This window comes from Fringilla coelebs, assembly GCF_963513975.1.
Source record: "Fringilla coelebs genome assembly, chromosome: 3".
NCBI lineage: Eukaryota > Metazoa > Chordata > Aves > Passeriformes > Fringillidae > Fringilla > Fringilla coelebs.
The window spans coordinates 58,240,448-58,255,281 of record NC_140030.1 but is presented as its reverse complement, the minus strand read 5'-3'; the positions used below and the strand labels follow the sequence as shown (position 1 = coordinate 58,255,281).

The 14,834-nt window shown below is 38.3% G+C and overlaps 1 protein-coding gene across 2 annotated transcripts in view; it reads right to left on the bottom strand.

Moving 5' to 3' along the window:
* Positions 1–14,834, bottom strand: part of PCMT1 (protein-L-isoaspartate (D-aspartate) O-methyltransferase) — a gene marked incomplete at its 5' end in the record, with an annotated part of 36,033 nt that continues 21,199 nt past the window's right edge. Inside the window, 3 exons of one of the 2 annotated variants that reach the window (XM_084203012.1) lie at positions 1–2,169; positions 10,609–10,825; positions 12,397–12,482. In XM_084203012.1, the coding sequence (XP_084059138.1) occupies positions 10,646–10,825; positions 12,397–12,482 (266 nt within the window). In that variant the 3' untranslated portion in view covers positions 1–2,169; positions 10,609–10,645. The remainder of the gene's footprint in view (positions 2,170–10,608; positions 10,826–12,396; positions 12,483–14,834) is intronic. The other variant, XM_084203011.1, reaches the window with a different exon arrangement.

Genomic DNA, 14,834 nt, shown 5'->3' with positions numbered 1-14,834 from the left:
GTAGCAATTCAGACAGTTCACACAGCATTTATTCAAGCTCTTCAAGTCTTCTGCATTTCAACTTGTCCTTGTCTCCAAGTTGTTACTTCAGAACCATTGCTCCATCATGGAGGAGTTTCCATTTTCGACTCCTAAATGCTACTCCTGGATACTTCTTTCTGTCCGAGTACCTTGACTGTCATCAACCCCTTCAGTGGAATGGGTGCACTATTCCCACGAGCCTTGGTCCCTGAAGCCTTACACCTCCTGAAGTGGTTCTCCCCCAGGAAGTTGTCATCGGGTCTCAGCTTTAACACCACTTCCAAGTCAGGCTAGCTTATTACACTGTGTCCAGAGACAGGAATTTGGATACAGTTGAGCTCATATCTTTCATTTAACTGATTAAATTAGTGAGAAGATGTAAATAAAGCTGAACTCAAACTGAAAGATACAGCGACCAAAAGGTTGAACGTTAGCATGCATCAGTTATTTCACTTCAACACCAAGAACTAGAGTCACAGTTGATTGTGGGTTAGTACAAATTTGTCAGACGCAAGTGGATTTTTCTGGATTGTATTTTCTAGAATATGCACTATATTAATTTCTTTATAAGATTAATCTTGTGCATGTGCTCCCAGGCTGCAGTCAAATCAGGAGGTGGTACATTAACTTCCAAACATCTAAATAAATTAAGTCCTATAGTATCTTTCACATAGGAACAGTCTGGGGATGGCCTTGAAAAGGCAGGTTATTTAAAATGTTCCTTTTCCCTATTCAGAGGCCTTTGAATTTTAACCTTTATGCTTTCAGGGATTAATCTTATCACAAAATTATTGCTCTTCCACCATAGGAAGTTGCTTTGGGTTTTTTCCCAGAGATCACTGTAGGTTGTTTTATTCTATAATCCTTCCTATCATAAAAAAAAAAAAGGATAATATACTGCTTACTTTAATTCCAGGTTGCTCAAATATGAGCAAGATGACTGAAGACACACTTCTCCCCTTTCCCAAAGCAGCCCACCTTAGTGTACTGCTTCACAATTTGCTGTCGACATTTTACAGCACCAGAACACAAAACTTATGTCAGAAAAAAGGTTTATAGCCTTCCAACAATTCTTCTATATGAAAACTGAACAAGTGCACATATGTGTACTTAGGAGTCCAGGATTCTTTCTGATGCATTCCTTTTACAGCAATTTACAATTCACTTCCTAAAAAGCCAGAATTTTTCCTGGGTGCCCAAAGTTATAAAAACAAGAATGTTAATACAGCAAATGGCTTTACTTTCTTTTAGAACCAAAGGGGGTTTTGGCTTTTAATAAAGAGCCTAGCAATCCATATATCAGACTACCTATCCATCCCAATCTTCCACACAAGCCCAAAACCCCCCTTTTGCTTTTAACTTTATTTGGCAAAGCAGCATCGCGTAAATTGTTCAGTGATTGGAACACACCTAACCTCACATTTATGGAGTTAGCTCCAGGTGTATCACACCAGCGCTGAGCTATAAACCACAACAGAATTTAAAGATTACATTAATCAATTTTAGAAGGAAAGGGGAAACCATGTCTGTTATGTCCAGCCTGAACAGCAGGGTTTGATAAGAGTGGCCACCTACCTCTGATGTCTTGAAATTTAATATATACAAATGCCTGGTTTTAAGGTAAAAAAGCAGCTGATTGTATCTACTACATGCTAGTCTATGACACCATGTCAAAAGCTTAGAAAGGAAGTTCATCTCCTTTTAGTAGCATCTAGCAGACGTTGGAACACAGAAAACCTGGTATTTCCTACGTAGTGTCGTAAGGTGCACAGAAGCAGTTTTACCAAGGGACACAGGAGCCGAGAGAAGTGAGTGTTCAAGTTCCCCCATCAACATCAGAGTTCACAAGCTACAGGTCTTTATCTGCAGTTCGCAGAAATTCACTTTGAACAGATGAAAGTGAAATAGAGGCATGTTAAATAAAACAATGCCCACATAAAACTTTCCACCATTTCTTTATCAGATTTGCCTTGAGCATCTAAAAAAATAAAACAAACACCACGCTTTTCCATGCTGATAACAACAGTATAACGAAGTCCAAAACAAGCTGCAATGCTGTTGGTTTCAAAAAGCTTTTAGAACGGGAGATGAGCAGTCCACTGTAACACTATGTTTGGGTCAAGATGATGTAGCTTTTACAATTCATCCCTGTAGAAAGAAAACACATGCAGTTATGTTTTTTCTCCCCTTGGAAATGGTATTTGAAAAGTTTTGATACTGAATCAGGTTTTATTTAAGTGCTCACACATATCAGCAAAACTTTAGAAATCTCTTCAAGCATTTGAGGAAAAAAAACAAACACCAAAGGAAAGGCAACAGCAATCCCATATCATCTCATACTACTATGTGACTTGTTGTGAAATATGGGTCCCTCTGTTTTACATTTAATGGATCACTTGCTTTAAGGAAACCCCCCACATTGCAGAGCTAGTAACACAGCTACCTGCCATCCGTATTCTGCTGGCTACACACTGGCAAGCAACTGAGCCAACTTACTAGACAGAGTATTGGCAAATAGCATCCTCTGTAGCTGCCAAAAGGCAAGTTTAGCTTCAGCTGCCGTCTCTCAAGAAAGTGGGAACACTCACAAGTGCATCCCTGTTATGCATTTTGCACCACTTAGTTTATTTATTTCTCAGAGGAGCTTGATTAGCTCCTGAAGGAGCTACGATAGATGAGGAGTAAGTTGTGGAAAGGCTGGGGGCAGTGTGTGTGTGTGTGTCAGTGTGTGTATGAGCTAAAAGGAGATCTAGTTAGGAGAAAGGATGAATCAAGAAGTCTCTCTAAATCATTGAAAGGAATCTAGAAAATGCAGAGGTTTGCTCCTGTAGGACATTTAAAACACATTGAAACAAGAAACCCATAGGACCTATATTCCAAGCATAAAGTTATCATATAGTAGTGATTTGTTTAAGTATTTCTAAAGCATTAATTTTAATGCAAAACACCCATCAAATCTGAAAGTTGTGCACTGTGCCACTCCGAGAATTGGAAAACTCAGAGAAGTGTTTTGCCTCTTTTTTTGCAATCTAAAAATTCAGAATGAATTTGCTGCAATTTTTCTTTTAGTAGGTGCATCAGCCTCATTAGCCGAAGCAAACAGTGTCTGAATTAGGAAAAAACTCAGTAATGTGATTGCTGGCTCAATACACAATAGTATTTCCAGCTATCATGCAAAGTAATCCACAAAACTATAGTTCTACATGCACATATACCAAACCATTAAATTCCAAAGACATTATTATGCTCCAGGAATCATACAGCATGGAATGACAGCATGCAAAACATTGTAAAAAGCAACTGAAAAGGCTGTAGAAACTAGTGCTTAAATGACTAGTTTACTATCTAATGAAGTTGGGATGCAAACGTTGTGATTTGTAAGTGATAAATATTTGCATTCTTTGCACTTTGCACTGCCTCCTAATAGTAAAGTACTAATCACACAGCTTTAGAGCACTGCAGTAATTACACACAGCAGAAAAAAGCAGGAGGCAGAAGAACACATCTTGGCAGGGATAAAGAAAAATCTGTTTATAGCTAAAGGTTTGGAAGCTCTCCGTATTTGCCTATTTCACAGAATGGGTATTTGCTTATTTTAAGCAGATAAAAAGAAATGAACATCTGATACCCAGTTTAAAATGCAGTGCCAGTGAATTCAGGACAAGCGCTTCATTCATCCCTAACACTTCCAGGAGCTGCATCATCAGTTAATTTTTACATCTTCAAGAAGTGTATGTAAGTAATGACTACTGCTGTTGCTGGCTTAGTCTCATACGCCTAATTGTGGGTGTGATTTTAATCCTGATTCCTACCACACACTCACAGCTTTATAAAACCCTGGTCTTTTACTGTGACAAGCAATTCGTAATCCTTCAAATACAAGGCAGATCCTCAAGAAACTGTAAGCCTAAAAAACATTCTGTATTATTTTGAAACTATTAAACAAGCGATGATTCTACCCAGCCGCAGATGTTAGAAGGGCTTTTGCATAATGTTGCTAGCACACTTAATGTATTTAAAGTGTGGGTCTGTTTTTTTCTTTTCCAAAATGATAGTTCTACTTAAAACATATAAGTATTATATAAATAGATAATTTAAAATAAATTACATTAGCATGGCAATGTTTTAATTGTTGGTATTTTTCACTGCTTTAACATATTCCTGACCACTACATCCTGTATGTGACATTCAAGATGAGGATTTTCATATTTTATTTTTTAGAACATTTACTTTATTAAGGGATCAGCTTTCCTCAAGAGGTTTTTCACTTGCTCTTCACTACTCATTAATCTAACAACAGCATGCCAGCCCAAACCAATCATCGATATAAGTGTTAAAATTATACAGCATATATTTTCTACAGATAGAAGTTGAATTTATATGTGCTTTATTGGAGTGTATGTATTAGAAAGTGCCAGAAAAGTCTCAGATTACCTGATAGGTAACAGCTGTCAGCTTTCTCCCTAATGTAGCACAGCTTGCAGACATAAATACATATTGCAAACCAGCATCAGCTGACCTGAGCTGATCCTGTATGGATCGGAAGCTGCCAAGCTATGAAATCCACCAGGTTTCAGCGACTGGTAAGAATCAGGATATATTATCCTATCCTTCCAGTAGTACAACAAAATCTATCCTGCTACAAAGCTTAAAAGGAGACTCAAAAGATTGCTCTTTCCTTGTTAAAACTATCCTGTTGTCCTCTAGAGTCACAAAAAAGATCTACTAATTTGTATTCTTTCTGGCCATAGCTATTTACTGTGACTCTTACACAACTCACGTAATTTCTCTCCACCTTCATATATGCACTCCTTCCAATCTGCTTACCAGCTCCTGCTTAGCAAGTGATATATATATTTAGGGTTTAAGCCACCACAGTAGTCCTTCTCAGGCTTTTGGAATTGCAGCAAGAGAACCACTCATCTGTCAACTGAAGCATCAAAGCAACTTCGTAAGCTCAAGTTAAAGCAAATTTCAGAAGTCATTAGCTCAAAGTTACTATTCTTGAAAAAAATGTAAGAAAGTTTGAAAAATTTTTGCTTGCTACTAGGGAAAACAGATACATGAATATTCTGCAATTCCCATTATGAATATCCAACAAAAAAAAACCAAGAAACATTCTCAGAAAAAATCTAATATGCAGCTTTTCAGGTAAATTCTAAAGAATCAATAATCTTATCAACAATAAGTTTGGGATAGAAGTCATGCAGCTTTGCAATCCCTCACTGCCACTTTAGGGAAAGGCATTCAAATTAAACATTTGAACAAATATTTATAAATCTATCTGAAGTCTGTATCTCACTCTTTTAGATCCACTTCAATTTTCTTGTCATTAGGCAGCATTTGACTTTCCCTTCTCAATACGTCATTCATCTATGAAAAATATGTTGTCATTACTGAAAGTGAAATTCAGAGCGTAGCTTTTTATGAATTAGAAATACAGCATCTACTCAGTGTTTCAGCAGCCCATGATTTCTCACTTTATAACTTTAAAGATGCAATTCCAGCATTTTAGTCTGGAAAGGTGCTATTATAAAATATTTGTTATTTGCAGTGATCAATCATAAAATTGAGAATAAATTGAAATGATAAAGGAGTTTTTTCTGTAATCTGCTGTATCAGATATATCACATACACTTTTACGTAATTGCATTGGGTTTGCCTGGCAAGCTTTTGGTAGTGGCGGGGGGGGCGGGGGGGCAGGGGTGCTGCAGGGGTGGCTTCTGTGAGAAGCTGCCAGAAGCTTCCTCCAGGTTCTACAGAGCCAACACCAGCTGGCTCCTAGACAAACCCTCCACTGGCCAACACTGAGCCAGTCAGGAATGGAAGCAACACCTCTGTGGTAACACATTCAAGAAAGAAAAATGTTATTGTGCAGAGAAGAGTGGGGTGAGAGCATGTGAGAGGAACAGCCCTGCAGACACCCAGATCAGGGGAGGAGGGGCAGGAGCTGCTCCAGGTACTGGAGCTGAGATTCCTGTGTAGTGTGGTGCAGCCCATGGTGAGGCAGCTGTGCCCCTGCAGCCCATGGAGGATGACAGGGATACAGAGATCCACCTGCAGCCTGTGGAGGAGCCCGTGCTGGAGCAGGTGGATGCCTGAGAGGAGACTGTGACCCTGTGGGAAATGTGCTGGAGCAGGCTCCAGGCAGAGGGATGCAGGCCCATGGAGAAAGGAGCCCACACTGGAACAGGTTTCCTGGTAGGACTTGTCACCCTGTGCAGAACCTGCACTGGAGCAGGCTGTGCCTGCAGGACTGCATCCCAAGAACAGTGACCCACCTTGCAGCAGGTTCATGAAGAACTGTAACCCATAGGAAGGACTCATGCTGGAGAAGTTCATGGAGAACTGTGTCCTGTGGGAGGGAGCCCACACTGGAGCAGAGGAAGGACCCCTCTCCCTGAGCAGCAGCAGGAAGAATGTGTGACTAACTGACTGTAAACCTCATTCCTTACCTCCTTGCACTGCTGGGGGGCAGGTCGTAGAGCTAGGAAGGAGGGAGAAGAGGTTCAAGGAAAGGTGTTCTTAAGGTTTGTTTTACCTCTCATTATCTTGCTTTTATTTTGCTTGGCAATAATTTCAATTAGTATCCCCAAGTCAAGTCTGTTGTACCCATGGTGGTAATTGGTGAGTGATCTCTGCCTGTACTTAACTCATGAGCCTTCCATTGTGTTCTCTCTCCTCTGTCCAGTTCTGGAAGGAGCAGCTTTGGTGAGCACCTGGCATTCAGTCAGGGTCAAACCCTGATACATAATTCATAGTTCTTAAATTTAACCTAAAACATTTTGTGCAGAGATTCTTTTTGCCAAAATAAAATAAAAACCTAAACCATAATCATTATTCTGCATGGCCTGAGGAATTCCAGCAAACAATACCTGCTAATTTCAAACTAAATTGGTCAACTAGCTCATCAGGGGCACTTGAAACACTGAATAAGAGTTTCTAAGCAGAAACATATTAAAAATGTATCCTAATAAATACATTTTCCAAAAGAGTGTTAATCGTGGTTTACGTACAGATAAGTGGGATACAGTAACAGCCCCAGTTTAGTCATTGAAGTTTTTGTTCAGAAAGGTCATACTGTCATTATAATTTTGTATTTTATCAGCAAATATAAATTCAGCATGACATTTATAAATAATTTCTACTAATACAATATGTTAGACAAAAGTAGTTGTTACAATTTTTAAAAAGCTGCCTGTCTGGAAATCAAATGCAAAATGCAAGAGACTCATTGCTGTTATTTACATTGTTATTCTCTTATGCCTCTGTATCAGCAGTAGTGAGGCCAACAGGACAAGGTATTTCCCAAAAGTGTTTAAAAGATGGTTTGAAGTGGCCCTTAGGAATATGGTTTAGTGGTGGATTTGGCAGCACTAGGTTAACAGTCAGACTCAATGACCTTAAACATATTTTCTATCCTAAATAATACCATGATTCTGTGACACTTAAAATTGTCTTTCTACATAAGTAGTAAGTGAAGTAGTAAGTTTTATTTCACAGAGAAATAAAACCAGAGAGATCCTAATTTATACAAGATCTGCCAATAAGGCAGCCATCAAGCCACGTTCCCAACTGTGCAACACAAGACGCCCTCTCTCCATCCTATTTTTCAGTAAAAAAAACCAAAACAATTGAAGTTTTATGTGAAAGGATACCCTTATCAGTACAATCACATAACTGGGCATTGACTGCTGGATTTCTGGCACGCTGCATTGTTTTGTTTTGTACCAGAGATAGGGTTCCTGTGCATATTCTACTTCTAAATGTCCCAGGAAGTCACATTTGAGAGGATTCCCACTAATATTGGGAGCTTAAAAAATACTGCTGCAACTGAACCAAAACTACAAAGTCATGGCCTAAATTTAAATAAATTTAACAGTATTCACAAATAATATGCTTTATTTAGCAATGTATTGAAATCCAAGCAATCTTTTCCTTCCAGCTAGTCCAGACTTCCCTTCGCTATGTTTTACGTAGTGAAGCATGATACAAAATACCCGAAGACGGGGTTGACTTCAAACACCATTTAAGAGTGTTGTGCTGCTTTGCAAAAGCAACTTACAGCCCTGTTAAAGAACATAGCAAAATGGGGATGGCTCAGCAAAAATTTAACAGCTTCTTTCCTGCCCACTGGAGGGTCTGCTATGCTAGGAAAATGCTGCTGGCCTATCAATTCTATTCTGTGAAGGGACACCCATTCTTCATTCAATGTGATGAAAGTTACCTGCATTAGGAATGAAATCACATAATGTAAACTAAAAGAATAAAAAACTAAACACACAGAATTGAGCTAATCTTAAAATGATTGTTATTTAATTAATTTGAGATTTACATCAACTAGTCTCCATACACTACAGATCTTTCTTACAGAAAAACTTAGAGATGCTTTTTCAGGAGTCTCTAAATGAACTCTGCTCACAGATCTTGAGCAATTTAGAAAAGAAAAAATGAAATCTAGGAAGTGAAGAAAAAACAGCTCTTTCACCTTTGATGCCAGCATAGATAGCAAATGCTGACTTATAATTAGGAATTTCCTTAGCAGCAGCTACCTGACCGTATACTGCATAGCCACCAACAAGGAAAAAGAAAGAAAAGAAAGATGTGACCTCCAGTAAGGTCAGCAGTACACTGACAGTCATCCTAGAAAATGGAATGGGAAATTTTCTTCAAGTCATAAAAAGGACAACTAAAGAAATAGCAAGTGTTACAAGAAGAGGACTTCTGAGATTTTCTTTAACAGAGAGTTCCAAGACTGAACGAAATTTAAATGCGCATAGCAAGATACAGCCTCTATGCCGTTGCAGATGAACCCTTCAGGCTAAGCACTTATATTTCCAGATAACACCACTGTAAATTCTTAAATTAAAAATAAATAAATAAAATCAAGAAGTGTTTCAGAAGAACACAGAAACTGGTACGAATTTCTGGGGAAAATAATCCTACAGTATGCATTACTAAAGAAGGCCCAAAGACAAGCTATTAGCTCTTTCCAAGCTAGAATACAAAATTAAATACCAAACTGCACTGAAGAGATGCTAAAACCTCGGAATTCTAGTCCTTAACACAGTACCCCACCTTCACTTATAGCAAGGGATAAACACTGTCATTCAAGAAACCCTTCTTAAAGTGTTTTATGAACACACACTGCTATCCTTTTTTTGGGATACCAAAAAAATCCCAATCGCTACTATAATCAGATCAGGTGGAAATAGAAAAAAATCTATGAAAACTCTCTGAGAAAAGGAATGTTTCAGAAGACAGCTACTCTTTTTTAGAGCAAGCAAAGCATGGATTCCAAACTTAAATTAAACATTTGCCAGAGGAGGAAACCGACCACAAAGGAAAGCTTCCAAAGCCTTACAAGAAGCAGGAAATCCCTGAGTACCACACTGAGGGAATACTGGCAATATTCGAGGCCAAAGCATTCATTTGCATAACAAATACAAAACATTTGAATAACAAGCACGATTCACAAGCTTTGAACTAAGCAGTACCTCACTGAAGTTGTTTTAAGAGTAATTTGTACGTGGTGGTTATATAGTAATCCAAGACACACTGAAATGAGGTTTCACTAAGCAATAGTATGCAAACTGCTTTGTTTGTATTTTTCAGGAATATTTTGATAGGTTAGACTGAGTATTCGTGTATTCAAATCACAAGCTATACTCCAAAATATCAAGGGGAAAAAAAGCCAAAATCTAAATTTAGGTTGTAAAACTCAAGAGTTGTTTTCAGAGCTCAATGCCCATCTCTGCACTTCACTAATGCCAATAATACATTCACAAGCACTTTCTGCCAGGAAGCAAAACAGCGCTGCTGCTTTGTTCATTCACGTACTAGCATGGCTTAAGCTGACAGCTGCATTAAGTCTATTTATTTATTCATTTATTACTGGCTGTTCAATTCAGCAAACTGGAAGGTTTCCTACTTCTAGAAAGGCATTTAGAATTTGCTGTATTGGCAAACACAAATACTGCCCCATCAGAGACAGACGACAGACTTCTAATAACATGTCTGGGAAAATTTTCTAAAAACTACTCAACTACATTTATACTTTAGGGAAGAAGGAATGATCTTTTCTAGTTTTTGCTGCTTGGAGGCTAAAAAGGAAAAGTGCTTGCAAGATCATCTACATTTTCCACAAAGGATTTTGCAAAGAGATTTTGTTCATTTTTAATTTTTAGTGTTTCAGAAAAATAAAAAATGAACACCCAATTACCACTAACTTAAAGGACAAAACACCATTTATTAAGTAAAATTTTACACTTCACCCTAATTACTGGGCAAAATAGTTATAAAAAAATTCATTAAAAGTGAAGTTTAACCTTAGAAAATACTGTGTTTAAAACAACAAATAATCTTCAAAACACCAAAGACTAAAGAAAACATGTCCAAAAAAGACAAAGTGCAACCCATGCAATATTTTTCTTCTGCTTTTAATTTAACTCAAACTTAGCATAACCTCCTTTGGGTGATGTAGTAATGCAGACTGAGTCAGTTTTCATGGTATGGAGGAGCAGAAAGCAATGACAGCAGCAAAGGCAGGCCTTGCAGTCTATCTGCTTAAAATTCACACCCTTTCACCTTGCATGTGTGTGGAAGAAGTAAGTGGAACAGAAAATCACTTCCACCTGGACCACTGCTTCTCTTTATCTGTTAAAGGCACATATATCACTCCCATCAGAGGCTTCATTTTGACACTGCCATCTTCTAGTTTGTCATACTGTTCGAGCATCTGGTTTCCCCCAGCAGGGCCAACCGGTAATATCAATCTTCCGCCAGGTTTTAACTGGTCTATAAGCTAGAACACAACACAGAAATTAGAATGTAACCAGCCACCTCAGAGAAGCTGGATCCAAAGTTTGTTACAGTAGATTAATAGCTTTGCCATTATGTATCCATCTACTTTTATGCAGTAGATAACTACTTCCATTAGGAAAAATAAAAAGTGCACTGGAAATGAGAGTATCACAGCAACATGGTACAACAACTGGTATTACAGTAAAATAATTTAATTAACTGGGTAGGTTGCAGTTTTATTTTCTATATATGTGGGAGAAACATGTAAATCACAAATTATTTTTACAGCAGATTCAATCTTTTGAAACTGTTTAACTGTTCAATAGTTATTGTGCATCAGTACAGGCCCATTGTGAAAAATTCTGGGGGTAACTGATCTCCCCTTAAGCCCTCAGAATAAGATTTGAGAATAGTGACTTTTCCTTATTTCTCTTCCCGGAAAAATTTTGTCTACAACACACTCACTACCCAACAGCTCCTCTTTCATTCTGTGAATGGAACAGCCTTTTCTGAAACTAGTCTAAAATATATGAATATGACTAAGATAAGTGACATGTAAACATAGTATGTGAGAAATGCTTGCATTTTTTCCCAATAGTTAAAGGAGCCTAATCACAGTAGTCTCAAGGAAAATTTCATACTTCCCAGACACCATGAAAAAAACCCCTTAATCCCCATTGCTAACAAAGTTATAATTAAGAACTGTTTCATTTACAAATAAACTTTCAATTATTTTTTAAATTGTCATCTGTCAACATTTTGCTGGGAACACCTTCCTGCACACCCCCACCAAAAAAACCCAAAACAAACCAACCAAAAAACCTCAAACAACAAAACCCAAACAAATAAATCCCCCTCAAACTAAAACCACAACCTACTTTAAAAACATGAAGCAAAAAAAAACCCCACCACCACTGGTCATTGTTTGGAAATGTCCAATCTATCTATAATACCTCAAAGCCCAGACTTTCACTATCCCTCACTACGATTTAAAAACCTTAACTGGCATCTAGCATATAAAATCATGCTATGTATTACCATGTGCCTGATGAAAGGAAGAGAAAAAAAAAATCTTATCAGTAAAAACGGACTATATGTATGCACACTCTAAAGCCCCTAGTTACTCTTCAGCTTCTCTAGTAAGAACTGCCCTGTATCCATTCTGAAACCTTCAAACAAATGGCACCGTTTGTACTTCCAGCTAAAAATTTTACTTTCAGCAGACTTTGGAACTTGGGAAACACACTTAAATTTTGTAACTCATTGTTTGATAAAATTGAATTATCTCATTAAATAAAATGCTCCAGTTCATTGTTATAATAGAGGGTTGCACACATGTCATTTTAAAATATGTTTATTTAGAGCAGAGTTATTAGAACATACAGCTTTATCAAACCAAGAGGAAGCCCAGTTGTAACAGAGACAAAAACCCCACACCGTACAGTAATACCACACTGCCCACTGATACTCCCAGCAGTGCAAGCTACCAAGTATTTTACATATAGATGTATGCAAAGCATTCTCTACAGCTAAGATATTACAGAAACACACACACAGAACATAAAGGCTTACTGCTTGGGGCACAACTGGGGCTGCAGCTCCAACATGGATTGCATCATAGGGAGCTTCTTCTGCATATCCCATTCGTCCATCTCCCACTGCAAGAAAACACTATTTTTTAAAACATTTTATAAAGGACTGGAGAAAACAGATAGTTTCCCATATCTGCATGTAAAAAATTAACACATTTGTAAAATAAATGAAACAAAACACCTTTACATGTGCATACACATGCTTATAAAATATACAAAATACTATTGAAGTATGTGAAATTAGAAAGCATGGATTTATAATGGAAGTTCTTGGAAACACATGGTCCACCTAGAATTTATGTTCCCTACCAATTCCACTGCAGGTGAGTTTTCCCCCTCATTTACCCTCTTAGAACATACACTTTGCTTTGCCTTGTCTTCATGCACACCATTCCTAAATATAATGCAAATCATAAGTCCAAAGCATTAAATGTCAGAAGCACACATCAGAAGACTCCAAAGGTGAGGAAAATACAAAGGAAGTGTTCCCATGGACTCTTTGCCTACAACTGCACTACCAGTTGGAACAAAAGCCCACAGCCACATGCATACATTAATGCAGCACTGCAGTAACCTCTGCACGCCCCATGTTCCAGCAGATGGGCCTCGCTATTCTTCCTGCAGACAATCACTGCTAACACAAAGAGTCAGGTCAGATTCATGGCTTAAAAGCTCCAGGTGGCTGCTTGGAAGATGCTAGGAGAAATTAAGGTTTTCAGAGGTTACCAGTGCTGCTTGAGCTTTGGTGGAGAACTCAAGGAGAAGCACTCTGTCACAGATGTCTCATACCATCCCAGTTATGGGGAAGCAAAGAGTAACAGTTTGGGGTTTTTAAGCCAATGAAATGTGACAAACTAAACTGGACCTTGAGTTAAATTTTGAAAGAAGACGATGTGAATATGGCATCCACAAAATCTACAGGAAAGCAACAGGAAATCAGAACAAGTTAGGGTCTCTCTGGAGTTATTTAGAACAAATATAATAAATGAGGCTGAAGCATCCATAAATTCACACTATGTGATTACAGAAGTTCCAATAATCAGTCAAGAAGAAAAAACATAGAGGTTAGTCCTCTAATCAGCACGCGTAATATGGGGTTTCCCATCTTTGGGCTGAGCTTTGACTTCTGTGCAAACACCAATATCACAGGCTAATTAAAACTGAAAGAGTCAAAAGAAGTGCTACACCCCAGTCAGAGGCTGAAAACCTGTTTAACTTTTTGCCTTCCAGAAACTCACAAAGCAGGAAAAAAACCTGCTGGCCACCACGGCAGGTTTCATTTTGACCTCCATGATAAGGAGGGCCATCTGGACAGTAAGAGCACCCTCAGGTATCCAAGACAGTACAGGAAGACCTAGACACCTCCTCAAAACAATTAAAACTGAAGTGTTTGTCATCTTCCTTATGAGGTCCTGAAAAATGACCCTGGCAAGGACCTTCTGCTTCCACGCTCTTTAAGAGTGCACATTTCTTCAGAAGCTGAGAAGCCTCTTAGAGGTCAGTGACATAAATACTGGATAAATACAATCAATTCTGACCAGAACAAGCTCCAACCAAGGACCACAAGCAAAAGCTGCCAAGCAAGAAGTACCAGTGCTTCAAGAGAACTCATCCCTATTAATCACCATTTCCACTAAGTCAGATGGCAACAGTGATCACCAGTAATGAAAGTTCCAGTATTTCCAGGGTGTAATCCCTCTGACTGCCAAAGTGGGTCCTACTGGAACAATCAATGCAGCCAAGCATATATAATTTATACTTATATCTTAATAGCACTGTAGAACTCTTCTAAAGAAGCAGCAATGATGTGTTACGGAATCAAGCTGCTTTTCTATCAGAAATGGCAATGGAGAAGGGCTTCTTTAGCTTATTCATACAGATATTGCTAAAAAATATGTTAGTTACACAAAGAGGCAGATCCTCATTCCCCAGAGTGCACAGCAGGCGTTAGAAGCTGCAGTCTCCAGTATTGCTGGCAAAAGAAGTGATTGCCAAGTGGGAGAAGCAGCTGTGAAAGAAACTGCTGTCACTACTGAAGAAGAACACATGTATTCTGAGGCATAAATGTCCTTAGTGCACTCTCCAGAGAAGCTGGAATGTGACTTCTGCACATCTTATCACTTTACTGACAGCAGTAAAGCAGACCCAAAACCAACTAATCCCTTTGCTCTCAGAATCAAGAGCTAACATCTTCAAAAAGAGCACACACCCAACCACAGGGGAAAAAAAAAAATCATGCTCCTTCATATGCATCATGCACAGCATGTCTCTTCCCTTTTAAAATCCACAAAAATTCTTATAGTTAAAGAAATATATCCACCCACAATGGCAACACAATTTTAGATATCCAGAACATTTAAAAAAAATTAAGTTGGTATTCATACATTCAATGTCATTCAAATTATTATATTATTCAAT